Genomic DNA, 22,877 nt, shown 5'->3' with positions numbered 1-22,877 from the left:
TATAATCTAAGCAAATGCAAATAGTTTACAAATCTCCACATTAACCAGTTTTTGAAGCAATAATAACCAGACAATGAAATTTAATTATTAATTAAATCAAAATTGATTAACCACCTAAAATATGGATTATGGTCCTGATCATGACACAGTTGTAATGGGGATGAAGTGAGCTAAAGACTTTGACTTTCTGCATTCCACCAACTACATAAACACCAACACAAGTATCAGAAATGTTCACAATTTTTATTAATGAAACTTTATTTCACATAACAGATATACAGTGAATGCTAAATACACAAAATAGATATTTTAAAAACATCAAAGTAATGCAATTACAGTGTAAACCAAAAGTTTTAATTAAACCAAATTTTAAATTCTCAACACAAATAAATGCTTTTATTGAAATTCCATTGAATAAAACTGATATTTTCACAGACATTTGTTATTTTCACACAGTGAAATTAATCTGAAAAACAATCAATAAAAAACAAATTTATATTCATCTGACCGCAAAAAATAAATGCCCAAAAATAATTCACTTTTGCAGTACAAAACAGATTTTTTACAAATAAAATTAGCATACAAATTCATAATGATTGAGATCATTAAATATATATATATATATATATATATATATATATATATATATATATATATATATATATATATATATATATATATATATATATATATATATATATATATATATTTTATCAGAGAACTGTTATATAATCAGAAAAAAAATCATTCATTTAAACATAACAATAAACAACACATAAAATCAAAACACAGCTAATTCAGACTTTCAAAAATCTTTTTGTCGGAGGAACATCAAAGTGATATAAAGGATTTGAATATACATGTAATTAAAATTCATATAAAAAAATACAAATATCGAATTTTTAAAAAAATCCTTTCAAATTATTATTTCCAACATTGATATATTTTAATTGAATTATTCGAGAGCTTCTGCCCCCCCCCCCCCCTTCTTCATCTTCAAAAATAAATATATATAAAATAAAAGATATGAAAAAATACTAAGGTAGTACTTTTGCTGTTTATAACCTTTTAAACTGGCATATATAGGTTTTTAACAATGAGAGAGAGAGAGAGAGAGAGAGAGAGAGAGAACAGTGCAGTGATAAGAAATGAACAAGTCCTGAGTTTTCAGGAAGGTCTTTACTCATACCAGAAAATCTGTAGAAACAAAACTACAATAGTGTCAGGCTTTGAATTAGTACAACATTTTACAAATGAAAAAGTCCAAAATTCAAAAAAGTATTTGTTAATTTTTTTTTAAACCTTATATTGAATATGATTGAAATGAGTTAGACCTTGGCAAGATAATTTTGCATGAGCATTGTTTTCTTTTTAATTCAAAATTCTTAAGCAGACAGGAGTTTAAGACTCCTCAACTGTGAAGTTCAGTCTAGTAATACTGGAATAAGTGCTTGCTTAAAATTGGGCAAGTACACGATGAGAAATCGATGACATTTTCCTCTCTTCTGAAAAATTTTCTCATAGTTCTTAGTTTATTATCAAATTAATCTTGAAAGCAATTAATAAACACCGTAGTAATTTTTATCTAGGTACATGTACTTGTATGTGATATCTTGGACCACAGAAAATTGACTGCAAATTAAAAAAACAACTTTAAATGTATTACATTTTGCTGTGTATCTATTTAGTGCCTTTTGCAGAAGACAGCCAATACTAAATCAAGTACTTCACTAAATATTGTGTACATACTCATGAAGCATATGGGCTAAATCAAACTGCTAACTTGTTGAGAAACAATTTCCGCCAAAATAATAATACTGATGTATAGCATAGGAAATTTACAGCAATTTATGATACAAACCAATGTTGAACTAGATACGACTTCTTATCACACTTTTCTTTATGAATACTCACTCCTTGACCATGCAGATCTTGGAAAAACAGTTCTGATTAGAAATATTTCTACACATATATACTTACCTTTCCTTAAGAATTCCGTTATTATAGTTATCTGGAGTACTATTTGTCTATCATCAAATGTAAGAAAAGATCTGGACATATGCATAAAACTAATATGTTTCTCTTGCAATATCTATATTGTTCAACTTGAAAAGCTGGCATTTCTTGCTTCTGAAATTTTGTTTAGACTAGGTTTTGACACAATTTAAAAACAAGACATCAATGGTGTTTAAACTGTAACTGAAATACTGATTTTTAAAAAAAAATGTTTTTAAGAACCCTCTCTACACTGCACACTAAAGTGTTCTGATTCTATGGTATTTTTCTGCAGTTGGAGTGATCTGCCCTTAGATCTAAATTCCAATAAATAGAAATTTACAGTATATTACTCAATTTGTTATCACCGTTCACGGTAGCTCAGTCGGTAGAGCGCTAGCTCCGTGATCGGGAGGTCGTGAGTTCGAATCTCGGCCGCGACAGACCTAAGTCGATTAAAAATAGGTAGCAACTGTTCCTTCGCCATGCGCTCGGCACTTTGAAGTGAAAGTTGCGGGTCCTTCGGATGAGACCTTAAAAACCGAGGCCCCGTGTCACGGCAGGCGTTGGCACGATAAAAGATCCCTCACTGCTCAATGGCCCTGAGTGCCGAGTAAAGGTCAAAATTTGAAGCCCTTCACCGGTATATGGTGACGTCTCTATATGAGTGAAAAATTCTCGAATAGGACGTAAAACAACATACAATCGATCAATCAATCAATTTGTTATCAATTCAAGTATTCTTAACATTTTAAAAGGCCAAGATAAATTAATTGAACATGTTACTTACTTGTATTTTCTCCACAGAAGTAAACAGCAGTGATTTCTGTTCACTGATACTGTGTTGTGTTTGAACATTTTTCCTGGGGGTAAATGCCACGTACCATATATTGAAAATTAAATATATAAGCTCAATATTTACATCTTTATTCAAAATATTTTTCTCAATGTCCAAAAAACATTTTGCACTGGTGTAGAGAGGGTCCTTAAGCAGTAAGAATCCTAGACTTATTATTTACCTGTTAATCAATTCTGTTACAATTAATGTTACCATTAGAGGTATGATACTTGCATACAATCATCATTGTTAATGACTGCATTTTCATGAGAATTTAATAGAATAAAGTATAACAATTATCATTATAAATTTGTATAGATGAATTGAATAATCACTTGCATCTAAAGTCTTTGTCAGAGCAGTTTTCTTTAACTGTGAAAAATTACATTTTTAATTCCACCTTTCAAGGCTACCTTAACATTGTTAGAAGTGAACATATCCTTTTACTAACAGCGTAACATTTTGCTTGATGGGGCATGCTAAAATTTTGTTTGCTGATTATCATATTACTTATCGATTGGATGTTTGATTTCAATGAAATCAATACTAATTGCATATGAAACTCAGAATACAATATCATCCCGATAACCTAAACCAGCCTAAGTGAACATTGATACAGACAACAATCAAGTTATCCTTATATATCAGAAAGTCTATTATTATTAATTAATCACTCTTATTAGATATTTTTACATTAACAATAAATTGTTAATTAGGCTAAAGTTTGTTTGTTTGTAAACCAAAAAAAAACAAAAAAAAAAAAACAATTTTCTGTCTCAAAAAATATGCATTGGGCAATTTGGGTGGTCGAAAAATAAAAATAATTTAGGATTCAGCTGATTTCGAAAAAAAATATCAGTAATGCTAATTTGAATGAAAATAAAAAGTACTTTTAGCTTTATTGTTCTTACTCCCTTTACTCTTTTTATTAAATTTTAATGCATTTCTATAACTTGAGACAAAATGTGATTTTCATCCATTTCTGAAATTTGTTTTTATACAGTGCTTGGTTCATGGATGTTCTACTTTTTTTTTATATGCACTTCAGTGAAATGTGATGTGTTACAAACCTCAGTGTCTCCACCAAGTTGACACACAAAATAAGGGTAAAAGTTTAAGATAAATTCACACTGCAGAAATACATATTTGTCCACAGCAATTATTAAAAGTAAAAATTGTTGAAATTAGGTCATATTAATTTGATCAGCTATCCAGTGAAATACCAGTCAGCTTCAACCTAAACACAATCGCTCAACACCAAAATAATTGTGTATCTGTGTCTTTTTGCACTCCGACTGTCTGGTTAGCTCAGGGTTGGTCACTCTCCAATATGCCAGTTTGAATTTCGCCAATCGAGACATTGCATTTAGAGAAATAGTTGTAAAGGGCATCATAAAACAAAGGTTTGAATCACTTTTTCATGCAGAAATTTTTTTTAAAAATATGTGTCAGAACAGCTAACAGAAATCCATTATCGTGTTTCATTACAGTACCTCCATTTTGGGTCATTAGCATGATTTTATTAGGGTGTGTTTGTGCATAAGTGCATAGGTGGAGGCTCAGTAAATTTTGTCATGATTTTAGCTCATATTGAACTGAGTATATTTTAACTTCTCTAGAAAATGAAGAGGATATGACCAATATTGCAACTAAAGCCTATGCAAAAATATTAAAGAAGAAAACTGGTGAACAAAATGCTGTGCCTGAGGAATTGTTTACATTTGACCATAAAAGTAAGACTTCAGGAAGAGGCAACATGTCCAAAATGAAAAACTAAAGGAAAGTGTGGAACAAGATGCTGAATGCAACCCAAGAAAAAAGAATTTAGCATCAAAAGTATCAGTGAAGCAACAGAATGATCACAAGGAACATCAGAATGACAAGCAACAAACTAAAAAAAAGGCTCAAAAGCAAAAGAAGGCAGCAGAGGCAAAGTCGCATATGCATACAAATCAGGAGATCCTAGACATAGCATAGATCTGCATCTAATGATTTAGTGGACCAATTTGATTTCCTGGAAAATGAACCAATTATTGATAAAGATTCAAACCCAATATCTGTGGGCAGTACCAACAATAACCAAACTACTACTTGGGGCAATACCACCAATACTAATCTCAGTGGAGATTCGGCTGGGCTAGATATTTGGTCTGATGCCCACCAAATCTCGGGACAGTCCCTCATAATTCATGTCTGGGAATTCAGCCCCAACTTTGGCAGGCTATATCAAGAATTATTCACCTAGGCGACACTGTCGTTCGCTTCAATTAAGTCATTTAGTTGTTTAATTAACTCTCTGTCACTATTACTTTCACATTGCTTACCGTCTAGGCATGTAAATCCCACCATAAAAACATTCACTAAAATCTCCGTTCAAAATATGGCTCCCCTGACGTAATTGTTTATCTCCTCACATTAAAGAGTTCCTCTATGGTCTGTTTTCATTTCTATGAAAAATACTTAAAAGCCACAGTAGAGGTTCAGTATCACATAAAAGAAAACAGACTGTAGAGAACATCGGGTTCAAGAAATTGCACGGGGAGAAAAAAGATGCCGATACAGATGCTGCCGACCGCTGGATCACGGAGTTTCTTCCGGAGATAATTCGAGACAGCACCCATGCATTCAAGAACGAGATTGCAAGTGGTTCAAAGAAATGCAAAGATCATGTGACAGCTTTAGTGTGTGCCAACATGAGTGGGGATGATGAAAACTTCTTATCATAGGGAAAAGTAAAGATCCAAGATGCTTCAGAGGAAAAAGTCTTCCTGTAGTGTATAGAGCCAACAAGAATTCTTGGATGACCAGTGAAATATTCAGTGAGTGGATTCGTGAGTTCAACCATGACATGTGCCGCAAGAAATGAAAAGTTATTCTACTGGTCGACAACTGCAGTGCCCACCCCAGAGAATCAGCGGAATGTCTCAGCAACGTGCGTCTGGAATTCCTACCACCAAATACAACGTCCATGATACAGCCGTGTGATCTGGGGATCATCAGGAATATGAAGTGTAAATACCGAAGTGAAGTTGTGAAGAAGATCATCAGCGATATCGACGACCAGAGTCTTTCCGCCAATGACCTTGCGAAACGCCTGACCCTGCTTGATGCCGTCCATCTGCTCAACAAAGCTTGGAAATCAGTCACCAATCAGTCACCAACAGCACTATCGTGAATTGTTTCAAGAAAGCCGGATTCTGCCAGGAAAAGAGTGAGGATAGCGAAGAAGAAGCCGACGTCCCAGCTGGGATGACAAGAGAGGTGTTTGAGGAATTCATCAACCACAACAACACCCTTCAGTGCCACCATGTGCCTACAGACGAAGAGATTTGTGCGGAATTCATGGAAAACAGGGGAGTGGAAGAAGAAGAATGTGAAGAAAGTGTAGAGGAAGATGAAGAATGCGAGTTTGAGTCACCGCTTACCGGCAATGAAATACGGAGTATGTTAAAAACATTCAGAAGATTCTATGAGGAAAACAAAGAGGAAGATTTTCAGCTGATCTACAACTTGGAAGATGAGTGTGAAGAAATCCTAAAAAGGGCCAAGAAACAGAGGAAGATCACGGAATTCATTGACTGGATCCCTTGAAGTGCGTAAGTGAAATACACAATAGTGAAGTGCATTCCGTAGTGAAGCGACTATGGTGAGTATGCTGTGAAATTCTGTTTTGAATTATGTTTACTTTGAACTTTTTATTTAAATAAATAAATAAAGAAAATGTTGTTGTTGTTTATGTAGTATCGATACAAAGACATTGAAAATTTTACGAATGCATTATCTAGACAGAAACGAAAGTAAAAGTAAAAGGAAATGGCGGCAGATATATGAAGATTGCCGAAGTTTTTATTAAAAATTTGCACATTTCTTTTAAAATGAAGGAAATAGAAGAAATAGCATCATGAAGATATCTATTCAAGATAAGTTATTAAGAAATTATATGTATACAGCGTTTTAATGAAGAATTTGAACAGAAGAGGGAAACAAAAGGAGAAAAATACAACTCCTTATACAACACACTTTCAAAACGAAGTTTTACTGGATTTTATTGGGAACTTTTATTACGTTGCCCTCGGTATTACTATATTTTACCGTGACAAAATGAACATCGTAATAACGAGTCCGCACTGTATTATAAAGATATTTTAATTAGTTATCAGAGATAGAGATAAATCTTGAACCAGTACAATGTACTAAGATTAAGTTCTTGCATTAGTTCAGGTAAGTATTATTATAGTTACAGTGTGGAGAAATTGCATGTGGTTTTGTTCTGAAGTGATTCTGACATATATTTTTTTTATCATCTACACATTCCAATTGACACATTACAAATATTTAAGACTTGATCAGAACATTATAAATATTACTTTTTAGCTTCGAGATCAGTGTCAAAGCCAGGTATTATTTAGCCAGCCGGAGAATGTCAATGAGAATCTTGAGGCTGCGGAGATACTTTCATGCATTCAATGCCTAAAAAATCTTGCTACACCCCTCAAATGATTTTACCAACCCAACCTCAAGCACAAAAGGATTACTTTGACTTAACAAACATTGAACCACAGCCTTCAGTTGAAACAGAAGAACAAAACACATATGCCATGCCCCAAGAACCATTGAATCACATATTTAGGTTTCCATTATGTATTGCAGATTATGTCAATATTTGGTGTAAAAAGAATAATAAGGACCCTCTGAAGGACCACAATTTTAATGATGCAGTTTCTGAGAAAGTCAGCTATGCCAGAAGAAAATTAAAGTCTGTAAAGAAAATGGACTAAATTGATCTGTCAATTAGCAGTCAGGTTTACCTGGAAAACGAAATGTGTGAAAATAATAGTGTAATTTGAATTTTTTTTTTTCATAATGCATGGAGTCGCAAGTAAGATAATTAAACATGTGAAATTTATGCCATTGTCTTTCAAGTACAGAATAAGGGTTCACCATGACTGTCACCAAAGGTGAAGTGCCCATCTAAGATGTAATACGTCTAGTGCTGTCCATGATCTTTTACTAGAAGGATAGCGGTTAAGAGTTTTAGACGGAAACAGGTTAATTGTTTAGGCATACCAACAGAATATACTGCTAAACTTAATCTGTCTAATACTCAGAGGCAAAGATGTCAACATGTGCGCTTTGCTAATTCCATCGTATGAAATGTCCAAAAAAGAAGAGAAAACAGATAAAAGATTAAGCAGGAACTTGAACATTAGCGAATTCATAACAGCTTTTAGTAGGTATAAAAGAATAATGTGTGCCACATACCCATGGAGACAAGAAGAGTTAGACATGTACCTGGCTCACATCATAGAGATTCACAATGTGTGGCCAATGAAATTTTTTGATTACCGTATTTGGCCGAATATAATACGCATTGGTGTAAAATACGCACCCCCCTTTTTGAGCCTGAAAATGGGGAAAAAACGCAGTTCAGTTGTATTATACGCAGCAAAAAAATTTACCAAGGGGTGTTCTGAACTTTTGAAAATCGCGATAATTTGCTATGAAAATCGGCGCGGAGATAAAGTGCCGAAAATTTACAGAACACGATATTTTATTTTAAATGCGTTTTTATTTCTTCATCTTGACTTTCCATATTGCGGCAATCTGGAGGAAATTATTTATTTTAACAAAGCACGAGATAATGTTGCATTAAAGTATTAACAGAGTTTATTATTAATTTTTTTTAGCATACGGTGATATTGAAATTATACTTCACCGTATTCTAACTATTCTTTGTGGAAATAATTTTATTTCAACAAAGCACGAGATATTGTTGCAAGTTTAACAGTTGTCATATTTATTTTTAGTTTAAGGTAATCCTGTTGAAAATTATGTAAATTTAACAGGGCAAGCGATAATGCAACATCAAAGTATTCATAGACTACGATGTTCCTCTTTTGAACTTGAAATTAATTAATTAAATGAATAGCTGATGTTATAAAAATAAAATCAAAATTTAACAAGTGAGTAAATTGTAGTTATCAACACACCTCCAAAGCTGTGAAAAATGGTGTACAAAGGTGGGATATATGTCTTCATACATCGAGGTAATCTTCGTGGATATCTTATTTTCTACAGAGCATGAGTAAATGATAAAACTTAGGTTTCAACATACTTCATGTTTCCTTTTTTAACTCTCAATCATTTTAACACGAGGCCGATATAAGATAAAGTAAAATTACATTTAACAAGCGTTTAACTGTTTAATGTGTTGTAATCAACACACGCTTATACATACGAAAGATCATAAACCAACCCCCGATTTTTAACAAAGAAAATAATCAAAACCATTAATAAGGGCAGTAAATAATCAGTGCTCTAACTGTAAAAACAATGCTTTGGAGTCGGTAAACAGTTTAATTGCCTGGAGGGGTGTTGAGGGGTAATTATCAAGTGACAAGTGCACGTGTTCACAACATTGGCTTCCATTCATTGGGACGTATAGAGGGGTGTTTATGTTGAAATGCATTTTTACTGAGTTATTTAAAACCTAAAATAAATTTTATTTTATTGTATTTCATTAAAAAATGACATTACTTATTTGACCGAGTGTCTGACTGATTAGGTACATGTGTACTATGATTACGGAAGCACGTGGCAAAGGAATGTGTGAACATCTATAAATAACATCGTTAATGGTGCGTATGATAGCCGTGTTTCACATGAAAGAAAAACCTATCAAAACCCCATTGTGGTGTAAAATACGCACCCCTTTCTCACAGAAAATTATTTTGGGAAAAAAGTGCGTATTATATTCAGCCAAATACGGTACCACAAACTCTTTGCTGCCAAATGTACTATTGCTCTAAAGCAGAACAATGTTCTTATAAATTGGAGCAAGGGAGATGAAGAAATACTGAAACGTGTCGTGGCAGGTGCGGAGGTTAGCAAGTGTAATTTCTGCTCCTCTACTACCCATACTTCCAGTATGTGTATTGAAAGTCATGATGACAAAGACAACAAGCATCAGCGGAATTATCACAAGAAAGACAAGTATGATCACAATATCGCATATCATGAAGGTAGACAGATTTGTAATAACTTCAATTTTAACAGATGTTTTGTGCCGTACTGCAGAAGAGCACACGTATGTGCTAATTGAATGTCAACATCACATGGTAAACAGAAGTGCCCTAGTTTAAATTCAGAAAAGAACAGCTCCACAAATGTGCAGCCAGATGATAAAACAAAGAAACAAAAGGCTCCGCAGTGACTAGGACAGCCAGAACTGGATGAATTCAAAGCTACAACACCAGTAAATATAGAAAGATTAGAGTTTGAATTACATCATCATCCAGATCAGCATTTTGTTACTTAATTGGTGGACTTTGTGAAGGATTCAATATTTTCAAGGGTGATGATATGAGTCTTGATTATTCATATGAGTGTCAGAACTTACAGTTGGCTCGGGAAAGCCTGGATATTGTTGAAGAACTTTTAAAGACAGAAGTTCAGAAAGGATTTGTGAAAGGACCTTTCAAAACACTCAATTTTCCAAAATACAGAGTAAGCCCATTAGGTTTGGCTACGGGTAAATATTCTAGGAAGAAACGTCTTATATTGGATTTACCTTCACCACATGACAGTGAGGAGATTGACAGTGTGAATAACTTGATTGACAAAGACAAATGTTCTTTGAAATATGTTAGAATAGATGATGCCATAGCAAGAATTAACTGGGCAAAAGCTCTATAATGTGCAAAACAGACATATGTGACACTTTTAAGTTGATACCAGTAGCTCCAAGATTCTGGCCCTTGTTATGTGTGAAGTGGAAAAATTTGTTTTACTATTTGGTTAGACTCCCTTTTGGAAGGAGAAGTTCACCGAAAATATTTGATCATTTATCACTAGCCGTATGCTGGATTGCAAAAAACAATTATGGAATTAAAAATATTTATCATTTATTAGATCATTTTCTTACTATTAATGAACCTGGCTTCGGGGCCACCAACGCTGAGATTTTCTCAAATCTGAGATTTCTCAGAAAATTTGAGTTTTTCTCACCAAACTGTGCCACCAATCAAATATTTTCTCAAACTCAGACTTATCTTTTGAGTTTTTTCTCAAATCTGAGATTTTTTCTCAAACGTGCGTGCCACCAACGTTTTTTCCGACTCAGCTGAGAAAAAAAGCTGAGATTTCTCAGAAAATCTTGAGATTGATGTATACCAGTCTCAGAGAAAATCTCAAAGAATTATTTTATGGTAAAATAATCACAATTGTTATGACAGTGAACATTTTAATCCATGAATACACGAAATTAACATACAGTCACAGAATAATGTTCATTTCTCCCAAAACTTGATCCTCCTGTGAAGAGGGGTGTCTTAATTATACACATGTAAACTATTCTATAATATTGTCCACATATGGAATCAAGCACTTTACTAAAAGCATAAAAAATAAAGAATAAAAGGAATATAATTATTCCAGTGGCACGCTATACGTAACATTTATATCTTCATTCATATAGGAATTAATATAATTAATTAAATTCATATTTTAATGTGCTATTTGTGGCATGACATTTTTTATTATATGTAATTCACAATGTTCTTGTATATCAAAAGGAAATATGACTAGATAAAATACAAAACCTCCTCGGCCCCCTCTTTGTTTTTTCCCGGTAGTTATATTTTACTGTTTATAAGTGTAAATTTTACGCAAATATTAAAAGAAATCTTTCTAACATTTCATGTACAAATATTTCTGTTCTTTGGAAATAAAATGTACATTTTGTAAATCACCATTTATTAATTACTGATGATAGCAGTCTGTCTAATTTGGTTCTTAACTAAATCTTTAAAATTCTTAATTGAGAATTTGGATCGAATTTATACTCTTAATGCATTGTGCATAAACTTAAATCCTTGACCGGTTATAGCATTTATAAGAATAATTTCGTCTTATGTCCATTCTGAGATACATAATTCACAACAAGAACTGCATCTATTCAAATGTACTTGCATGAATTTTTTTTTAAACAAACAGTATTTATTTTAAATTGACAACTTACATTTTGACCCCCCCCCCCCCCCAAAAAAGTATGATCCTTTGTTTTAAAAAAAATAACATCATTGCGCAGTGAAACTTTTATTTACGATATGATAATAGAAATTAATCAGTTTCGCACATGCGAGATTGACTTGGGTTTCCAATGTAATGGTGATTATTTGTCAAGTGGTGCTATATTCGTTGTTAATTATTTATCTAAAAATAACACAAAATAAAGATTTTCCAAGACATTTTGTCACAGGAGATCATAGAAAAATGCGATGTGTTAGTTTGCCTCTTCCCTATTCCTGCCCTTAGTTCAAATTTTAGCTGGTTTTTCTTCTGGGGGTGTGTGGGGGGGGGGGGGGGGGGGTGAACTGAAATTCCCCGACAATTAAACAGTTCCTCGAGAAATTTCCTTGATAAATGATCCTGTAAAACTAAGTATACGTATGTTACCCGCTCAAGTTCGCTGTTCATCTTATCACATTTATCCACACTTATGGAAAACTCACAAAATTTATTACAGCATGTGAGAAATTTAGCTATATATATCGACTATCGAACTTTTTTTCTTTTTATGGATCTGCTAGAAAAAAAAATCACTCAGGTTTATTCTAAATACAAATAGTCCTTATAACTCAAATAATTTTTTTTTTTTTTTTTTTTTGCTATGGAGAATTAAAAATAATACAGATGTACCATGTACCATGATATCTAACATAACAAAGGAAAGAAAAATGTGTTTCATCAAAATGATTTATTTTAATCGGTCTGGGAAATATAGTGATCCGCCTACCTGCTACACGTAACGTCACAATGGCGGAAGTGACGCCTCGGTGTATGTTTTTGTGTGTTTATGTTGACAGACGAACCAAGACAACAAAATTTGGATATTTTTTTGTGTTATTATTTTATAGGGTTAGATGAACATTTATTGTCGCAAATGTCGTAATGGAATACTTTCTGTTGAATGACTCGAAACAGCAAATAAAAGATGAAGGAAGTGGGGGATGTGTTTTTATCGCGATCTACACGAAAATATTGCATAAACAACTGAATAAAAGGCAAATTCAATCATTGAATCAACATATTAGTGCATTTTTTGAAAAAAGGTCGCATATAGCAACGAAAATAAGTCTAAGATTTTTCTCAAATCTCAGCTTACTTGAGACGAATCTCAGAAATGTTGGTGGCACGGTGTTTTAGGAAAATCTCACCTGAGGCAAAAATCTAAAATTTGAGGTTGAGATTTGAGCTGAGATTTTTATAAGTTAGTGGCCCCGAAGCCTGGTGTGGGGAGAAGACCATGGCCTTACTATATACTGTATAGGGGATTAATTTCACGGGTTGTAATTTTCACGTTTTTCTCTCCTCTGACATGATCGCGGTTTGTTGAATTCGCAGAATCGGTATACAATAAAATTTACCTCCCTTGTCTATATCCGTTTAATTCATAGCATAGCTAGAATGACATTAATCGGCGTTATGTATTCACTTGACGAACAACAAGGCATGTTTATATAAAATAGTTAGATTTAATAATTAATTGAAGACTAATTAAAACAAGTGCAGTTATTAAAAGTCCTTGACTATAAATGTCAAATGACTATCCTATATGCTATTACAATGAGTGCATGTACACACCAAAATCTTCTTTCCGAAGGGACAATACATCGCGGCGAAAAACCACTGGACGGTAATAAATGTGTTAATGTAGGTTGACGAAATAATGTCCTTCCACATCTTCAACAAGTTCGATAGTTATTTGAATGATTTTTTAAAACCAAAACCAAATTTCAAGATTTTGAGCATAATGCAACAACAATCAGTTGTGAAATTGTGTATTTCTTTCAAGAAATATGTGATAACATATAAACATCTGTAACTTTTGTTTTATTTCATCCATTTTTGTTCTGTAAACTGTATTTGGAAGATGAAATATAAATGTATAAATATACTGAAAAAAAACATGTGGTTTACATAGACTTTTATGAATGGAAAAAGAATGACAAGCAAAAAAAACAAAAAACAAAACAAAACAAAAAAACAAACAAAAACAAACAAACAAAAAAAACCCTCCAAAACTCAATTCATGGTTAGGGGGAAGTAGCACTTGTCAAGGACAGGTTATTTATTTTCTTGCCAGCTGAGTAAAGATTATTTATATTCACTTTTTTGAGGAGAGATTATTTATTTCCAAAATCTGCTCCCCCTCCCACTGATGGTGCATGGTCTCTTTAGAAACTTGTCAGATAGGCTTTCATGTTTTCAATACCGAGTAAGACAAGATATGTCTTTTTATAGAAAACTAAGATCTACTTGACGCAGAGGCTGTAAAGGCAGAGAAGAAGGTTTTGAGAGGCAAGAACTTGAGCTCAGAAGAAAGTGTACAGCAATTGATCAAAATTTTTCAAAAAGGCGAAAGAGAATGAAAATCAGAAAAGAGATGGGAAAAGGGAAAGGATTCAGACAGAAAGAGCCAAAGAGAGTCAAGAACAAGACAATGAAATGAGCCCTAAAAAGAAAAAGAAAAACATGGCAAATGAAAAGAAAGACGACAAAACTCAGAAAAGAAAGATGACAGAGAAAAAAAAATGATGAAGGAAAGAAAAAGGATGATGGAAAGAAAAACAAAGCTGAAAGAAAGAAAAGGACAAGAAAAAAGTAAAAAGAAAACACAAGAATTAGAAACACTAAAAAATAAAGAGAGGCAGGAAAAGAAGGCCGAGAGTAGTGTGTAGCTGACAACTGCAAAAGAAATGTTTTCATCTTTGAATGACCTGTTTGGGTCAGCAGCTGCAACAGAAAATATGTATATTGACAACACAACTCTAACATCAACTTGGGCCTTCTGCAATCCAGAGCTGGAAAGGCCATCTGTGACAATGTCACCAACAGGTAATTAATACACAGGAATAATGCACACCTACTTAAACACATACAAAAAAAGTTTTTTTAATATATTCCCTTATTTTCTTATTAAATAGTTCCATCTTCTGAAGCCATTCGACCACCTGCTGATGTCCTTGAATTATTTAAATTGCTGTTGAGACCACATGTACAAAGTTACATGAGAGGTGTGATCTCCCAGTTCCAAGAAACAGAGTCTCAGGTAAAGCCCTATATTTTTAATCAACAAATAAAACCATTTTTATTAATATATCTTAATGTAGCTTTAGAATTTAATATTTTTTCCCATAGGTTGATGAAACTTACACATGCATACCAACATACACACCAATGACACCTGCCACATGGACACAAGACTGCAACTACACACAGCCATCTCCTTAGACTCAGCAGATATCATCAGTGCCACCGTTTGAACAGCAGATGCAAACACAACCAACTCTCGACATTCACACTCAACAGATGCCAACACAACAGATTTCCCTTAATTCACAACCATCTCAAGACATTGAAACTCAACAGATGCCAACACACCATTTGATGCCACCTCAAATTTCTTTGGAACAAATGCCAATGCAACGCATGTTGCCACAACAAATGCCACCACATAATCCTGCAATTCCTTCCCGGCACACCACACTACAAAAGATGCCATCAACACCTTTACCTGTAGTAAGCCCACCGAGAACACCAAGGAGGTCACCTAGGAAGCATATCTCCTCTACACCCGAGGATTCTGATGGACTTGTAAGTGGTGATTTACAACTAGCAACTTTTTCAGATATCCCAAGTCAAAGTGAACTGCTTATTTTAGCAGTTTATAAACAGTTATTAGGCAGTCTGGCAATTTTTTGGCAGTTTTTAGGCAGTTCTTAACAGTCTTAGTCTTAGCATTCCTTAAAACTGCTTACAGACTGGTTAAAAAACTGCTAAGAATTTGTGTAAGCAGTTCAGTATTGAACAAACTTAAGCAGTCAAACAAGCAGTTTCTCAAAACTGCTAAAAGTGCAACTAATTCATTTCGACTTCTTATAAGAAGTAATTCAACACTTTTTCACTCTTGGTGGTCCTAACTTTCACTAGCCTTCATTACTGCCCATGTGTTACTGTTAATGCTTCCTGATGATAACGTCACAAATAATTGGGGGCCAGGCAGGAGTTTCTTATACAGAAAATAAAATTAGAAAGAAAAAAATATATACTAAAAATCTTACTAGAAATATGATACGATAGTTTATAATAAATTGAGGCTTCATATTATAAAAAGCATGAGCATATGAGCTTCTAATCTTTATCCCATCAACTTGCAAATCCAGTCCTCTAGTTACATTAACAACCTGCTGTGTCCCCCTTGGTTGCTTGAAACTAAAGGGTTGTATCCAATGAGGAAAGCCAGTCAAGATTTGTGCGCCTTTTCCACATCAGTTCAAAATTACAAATTGTGAAGATGTTTGTGATGGTCTGGAATATTATATATATTTATACCCATACAGTGAAGAAGTAAAATATATGCTTTGGAAAATACAATTATCTGTGATCACCACATCCAGGATTGGATGTGAACATAATATTTAGTGACAAGTGTATATCTGAATTAAATTCCATGAGATGGGAAATCATTATTATAAAAATCTGATCATACATGCATTCAGCAACAATGGAATTGAGTGATATAGGAAAATTTTTAAAAGATTTGTTGGCAGTAAAGTATTATGCTTCAGAAAATATGGTAAGTGTGTGGGCTTGTGATATAATAGTCATCCCCACTCTCATTTGGATAACTGTTAAACTATAAAACGTATAATCTAGTTTGTATTTTAATTATTAGTACTTAATATAAATTCAAAATGTTTGCAGATAAATTTAAGCTATACTGATAGAGGGATCTGTAGATTAGTCCACTGTATTAATTAACCAAGCTCTAAAGTTGCCACTCGTTTATGCAAGAAAATGGACTTAATGAAAGGACTTATTTAATACAATTCATACCTGATCTAAATCTCAATACTAAGTTAAATTCCCATATGTGATGTTATTTTTTCAATAGCATAAATTATATGCATTTTTGTATTCATATATCATGTATATGGGTGGTGTTATCTTCTTATAAGTAGACAAGAATAGTACTTATAGCATTCTTTTTACCAGTTTTTAAGCAGTTAATCAATTTTCAAATTTATATGTAGGTCACTCAGAGTCATTTCCATATAAGTAGAGCAAACAAAAGAAAACACCTTTAGCAGTTATTAAGCAGTTTTTAAGCAGTTCTCCTTAACCTTCCTATTGACTGCTAAGATACTGCTAAGGAAACTGCTAAGCAACTGCTAAGTTACTGCTAATGAACTGGCTAAGTACTGCTTAAATTGTGGACTGCTAAGAAAACTGCCTAATGATCAGTATGACAAAAACCTTCTGCCACCAACAGAGGAGAAGGCTAGTAAACTGTCTAAGAACTGCTAAAGCACTGAACTGTTAAGGTTAAAAAACTGCTAAAGAACTGCCTTCCACTTTGACTTGGGATATGTTAATGTTTATATATTAGAATTGAGTATTAGGTAGATATTTCATATTGTGATATACTACAATATTATTAAGTGTATTGCAATATATTTACATTTCCAAACATTTTTCCTTAAGATTCTTTGCAAATTAGAAGACTGTTCATTTTCTCATGAACTACCATGGATGAGCATGAATATATCCATTGTTATGTCATAATACCGTACTTGATGTCAAAACTATAGTGCAAACTGTTTTGCTTTAAAAATGACATTTGAATGATGTAATTTGTGGCAACTCATCAGAAAAATAATGTAAATATAAGAAATGAATTTAATTTTTTGAAGATTCATGAGGTACATGAACTACAACGCTTCACGCTGGCATATTTATCATGAAGTGCTAACGCGCTTTATGAAATATGCCGGCGTGAAGTGTTGTAGTTCATGTACCTCATGAATCTTCAAAAATTAAATTCATTTCTTATATGTATTGCAATATTTTCAACAAAACTGAAAGTGGTATTTTCTAATTTTATTAACTTCATTTACAATTACATTTACGCATTTAAATGCACCAACACAACAGCTTTTGCCTTAATGTTTTGCGCAATTGCAAATGCTTCTGACAATTTATACTTTATATTTTATTAATACAGAAACTCCAAGCATATTACATGTACCTGTATATCTGTACAGTACTACAAAAACTTATTGCAATATGATATTCTTTGACATCATACAGCAATACATTGGAATATCAATATTATTGCCCAGCTCTACTATAAATTATTACAGTCTGAAAGTTAATGAAGTCTGAATTTGTTAATTCTGTTTTCAGCATACATGTATGTAAGAAATATTTTAATAAAATTTGCATTCTCAGAAGAAAATCAGTGTCATTTAATAGATATATATTGTTTTGAAGAAGTTTAATTTTTCTTATGTGTAAATACATGTATATAGCAGAGTTAATCTCTAAAATTAAAATTTTGTTGTAATTTTAGATGACAAGGCTTCTTTCAAACCATCCTTTGACAGTTAAGAGGGAGGCACTGAGGAAAGCAAAAAGTGCAGCAAGGAAGGCTCATTCAAAAATGGCCTTCACTTTGACTGCGAAACTCCTTCCTGCAATTTTTTCATGTGAGGAGGTGGCCCTCAGTAGAGGACAAGGGATAAAATCAAAAGATGGAGACACAAGACCAACTCTTGATTCCACAAAGATGACTGTTTTAAAAGGTATTAAATAAGTGCTCATGCCACTATTTTATGGTTAACAGCAATTCAGTCAAAGATTTTGACACCAAATGAATATGAACAGTTGACTGAGGTACACAAATATTTAATTGGCAAATTAATGTATTGTGACGCTCTCCAGGGGTAGAGCTTATTATGAAAATTTACTAAAATAGGATGTCAGGATGTTTTCTTTATTTACTCTTGTCAGGATTTGTTTTAAGTCCAGAATAACCAGACTGACTTTCCAGCTTAAATAAACAGACTTTTCAGTTTACAGGTTTATTGTTCATATATAACCATCTCAATGACATAAATACACACCATATGTCAATACAACACACAAAGATTCACTTTGTTATACGTACACTACAACATCAATACAACCTTGGCTCTATTTTATAATTCCAAATTATAGGAATAGGGGGATCACTTTATCCGAAGTATATATCCTGGGAATAACCCTTGATATATATATATATATATATATATATATATATATATGTGAAATTAAACTCTTATGCCTGAAGAATTATATTAAGTCTCTTAAAATAATCAAGAGATCTCAATAATGATCAACGAAGTCCAGAATTCAGAGAAATAATCTCTAAATAATCTTAGATAATAATATTAGTTGACTTTTATGAAAATAAAGTTGTTCCTAGTTCTATTCCTATTAAAATTCAGATGGTAATTAATTAAGGGATTAACCCATTAATTAAATACGCTAATTCCTAGTCCTTTTTCTATAAAAACTGCGAAATTCGTTAATTTGCACTAATTAGGTGATTAATTAAGGGATTAACCCGTTAATTAGATTACCGTTTATCCAAAGGCAGAAGGAATAACCTTCTATTTCCTTACACTTACTTCCGTGATTTTGGTAACGTGTATATGCCAAAAGTAAAGCTGGAAAAAGTGCCGGAGAAAGTCTACCGGCTGTTTATATAGACTTCTCAATCCACCGGGGTAACACACGCGCAAGGTTGGAAACCACCAGAGACACTATCGGTGCTTCCATATAAAATAATTAATACAACTTTAATTATACATAAAGTAACATAACTGTAAACATTTTACTACAAAGAATCTTCGTCACTCAAATAAATGTCACAACCCGGAAGAAATGGCAATATACATTCAAAAAGACCGCCAGACGAAAATAGACAGTGACCTAAGGTCAAATGCATAAATTACAACTCTAGCGCGCCATACAATCAGTTCCGGTAAAATGGCAGTTCACATGTGACGAAGGTAAATAGAACATGAAAACTTTGTTATTTACATGACATGTCAGTAACGTTTAACAATATCCCTGTAACACTGTGATAAAAGAAGTTTATGCAATGTAAATATGTTATAAACAACAATGCATCAAGTCATGAACATTCATATATACCACGTTATTTACAAACATCGAGCACATGTTAATTTAGGGGTCGTATAACAACACAAAATATTACTAAATCAGCTGATCACAGAAAACGATCAACCGTTTGCATAAATGATTACTACAAGTATTATTATTTATATCAACATGACAATGCCATAACATAATGTATGCCTATCAGAGACACATGGCTCCACAGTATATATACCTTCTAATTCAGAATATGTAGCAATCTGGTGTGAGAAGAATGGTGGAAAATATGGAGAGAAGGAGACAAATTAAGGAATAACTATCTTCTCAATTGTTATTTGCGACCGTTAATGCTGATTTAACGGTCGCAAACTGAGTTTTACCAGCGACGCGTCAGTGGAGCTGGTAAAACGGATGTTTGCCACCGTTAAATCAGCATTAACAGTCGCAAATAACAATTGAGAAGATAGTTATTCCCCTTCTAATGCAATTTATGCCTTTTGTTTGATGTTAACGTCTTCTTTTGTTGAGTTTCGTTATATGAAATACGTCACGGAGTGTTGTGTTTTTTCGTCGCTCTATCATGACGTCATGATCAAAAGCTTTCACTCTTGTTAATGCTCGTTTAACTGCCTCAAACATCATTGCAATAGCCATTCAAAATTCATTTTACAAAACAATTGCATTAGAATGATGCTGTAACTGAGCAGATTTCATATGCCAGGAAAAAAATGAAAGAAAAAACCAGTAACATCAGACAAGTCGACAGCTGATTAAATGGATATTTATGTTTAACTTTGGAAATTTGATTATTATGAACTGGTATTATTTGATTGTTGGACATCACAAAATTTATTGCTAAGATTTGATAAAATCAAGACTGATGTACAATATAGTAATTGGACAACTTGTACATTTAAATGGAGGCTTATGGTATTATAAGCCAGGTTTATGTTGGAAAGACGGGTTTATTCGGATTTGACCTATCCGCCATTATTGTTTCTAATATTATGTTGCTACAATTTGATTGGTTGTTTTTTATAGTGGGGATTCAGCTACAAGCAGTGCGCTAAGTTTGTAAAGAAAATTGTATCGTAAATTATTTGGCCCGTTTCACGGACTTTCAATTATTATACCTAATAATCACCGTACGCTACCAAGATGTCGTGATATGTGTTTTTTGTGAATTTGTGATCGTGAAACAGTTACAAATCAATAAGATTGTGGACACTGTACATTTCGGACTCTGAGGATCAAGTTTCAAATCATGGCTGACCGTGCTCGAAGTCGTAGACGTCCTACCCCATCTAATCGCTGGGATGAGAGCAACACAAACAATTGGACAACCCAACGATATATCGAGGAACTGGCTAAGCTGGGTATTCGTGTCCCTGCCAACATTGGGAAAGTCGTAATGAAGAAACTATATCTGGAGAATCGAGGAATACCCCCCGCGAACGCAGATGCCCGGATAAGCGTTGAATCGAGGGAAGAGGACGTCGCAAATGCCGTGATTGTGCCTCCGAGTACGGAACCAACTCCAGAGAATACTAACAGAATTGAAACAACCAGAGCAACAATTTCAAGCGAAACACCATCGGGGGAAGGATCGAGATCTAGCGCATCAACCAATGTTGCATCGGGATCGAGAGCCAATTTATCCAATATGGCGGCCTCCTCGAACAGTGACATAGTCTGCAGCATGCTGAACACCATGCAGAGCATGCAACAGACAGTACTCGGGCTTCAAAACACAGTCATGAGTTTGGTGGCCGAAAAGAAGAACAGCAAAACAGATGACCACTCATTGGACACAGCAATGGCGGCAATTCGTCAACAACCGGCAACGCAGGGTCCAGCTACAGATTTCCAAATTCCGCAGCCTCGCTCCTCAAGCACAAGATCAACCATGCAGTGTTCCTCATCCAAGGGAAGTGTTATGGATCTCAACGACACCGTGAACATGTTATGGACCAATGCAGTGGCACCAAGCACTAGGTGCACATACCAAACAGCCTTTCATGTATATGTAAAATTCCTTTTGTTGTCAAATATTATTACAAATGCATGTATTTCTGAGGTTCCTGTATCTGAAGATTACTTAATTTCATTCGTAGCATACTGTGTTAGCAAACTTCAGATAAGCTACTCAACTTTCAAGTTGTATTTGTGTGGAGTTAAATTTATGTGTTTGCAAGATAACATTGCATATCCTGACAATACTCAGTTATGTAAACTTAAGGCTATTATGAATGGTGTTAAACGTGTACAATCACCATCTCGCAGTTTAAGGTATCCAGTCACGTTCGACATTTTGAAAAGGGCTTGTCTTTATTTAAGAAAGATAGACAATTTTTACAATTTGATGTTAGAAACTGTATGTACCGTTGCATTTTTTGGCTTTTTGAGATGTGGAGAATTTACATGTAAAGAAGTATTTGATCCTTCTATATATCTTTGTATAAGTGATTTATCTATCTTTGAGGATTATGTACATTTACAACTCAAAATTTCTAAAACTGACCCATTCAGGAAAGGAGTCATCATTAAACTGTTTTCTACAGACAATATTATTTGTCCTTTCGCTGTTTGTTGTAAATATTTAAAGGCAAGGTGCAAATTGTCATGTTCTCCACAAAGTCCATTGTTTGTAAATCAAAATGGTGCTCCTTTGACAAGAGTTGAATTTATTTCAGCTTTTAAGCATGTGTTAACTTGTATTGGTTGTGATGCGGATATGTATAATGGACATTCTTTCCGAATCGGTGCGGCTACGACTGCAGCTTCTGTCCATGTGGAGGACCATATTATTAAAACATTAGGAAGATGGGCCTCCGATGCCTATTGTAGATATATTAGAACTCCAGTATCTGTGTTACGAGATGCTCAGCGTTCCTTAGTACTGTAGATTCATAGGCTGATCACACTACTTCCCATCTCACTACAGACTTGTAAAAACAATTAAGCTTGTAACTTTACCTATAGATGTTATAATGTTAGCCTTATATATATTACTGGTTTATCATACACAATTTGGCAT

At 33.8% G+C, this 22,877-nt stretch overlaps 1 protein-coding gene across 1 annotated transcript; it reads left to right on the top strand.

The window, feature by feature from the left end:
* Positions 1–14,579: 14,579 nt before the first annotated feature.
* Positions 14,580–20,176, top strand: LOC133184722 (uncharacterized). Its single transcript, XM_061319796.1, has 5 exons — positions 14,580–14,731; positions 14,821–14,945; positions 15,035–15,490; positions 18,249–18,480; positions 20,088–20,176. The coding sequence occupies exons 3-5, from the start codon at positions 15,167–15,169 to the stop codon at positions 20,147–20,149; spliced, it is 618 nt and encodes a 205-aa protein (XP_061175780.1). The 5' UTR covers positions 14,580–14,731; positions 14,821–14,945; positions 15,035–15,166; the 3' UTR covers positions 20,150–20,176.
* The last annotated feature ends 2,701 nt before the right edge of the window (positions 20,177–22,877 follow it).

The sequence above is a fragment of the Saccostrea echinata genome, unplaced genomic scaffold, assembly GCF_033153115.1.
Source record: "Saccostrea echinata isolate AGI-Se365-2 ecotype Australia unplaced genomic scaffold, CSIRO_AGI_Sech_v1 ptg000010l, whole genome shotgun sequence".
NCBI lineage: Eukaryota > Metazoa > Mollusca > Bivalvia > Ostreida > Ostreidae > Saccostrea > Saccostrea echinata.
Note: the sequence above shows the minus strand (reverse complement) of the source record. Positions and strands in the feature narration are given on the sequence as shown.

Bases quoted from the DNA above. Each gene is read 5' to 3' on its own strand.
- LOC133184722 (XM_061319796.1), top strand. From the start codon at position 15,167: ATGCAAACACAACCAACTCTCGACATTCACACTCAACAGATGCCAACA. The intron at 15,491-18,248 runs GTAAGTGGTGAT...TTGTAATTTTAG, and splicing joins CCGAGGATTCTGATGGACTT to ATGACAAGGCTTCTTTCAAA. The intron at 18,481-20,087 runs GTATTAAATAAG...CTTCTAATTCAG, and splicing joins AAAGATGACTGTTTTAAAAG to AATATGTAGCAATCTGGTGT.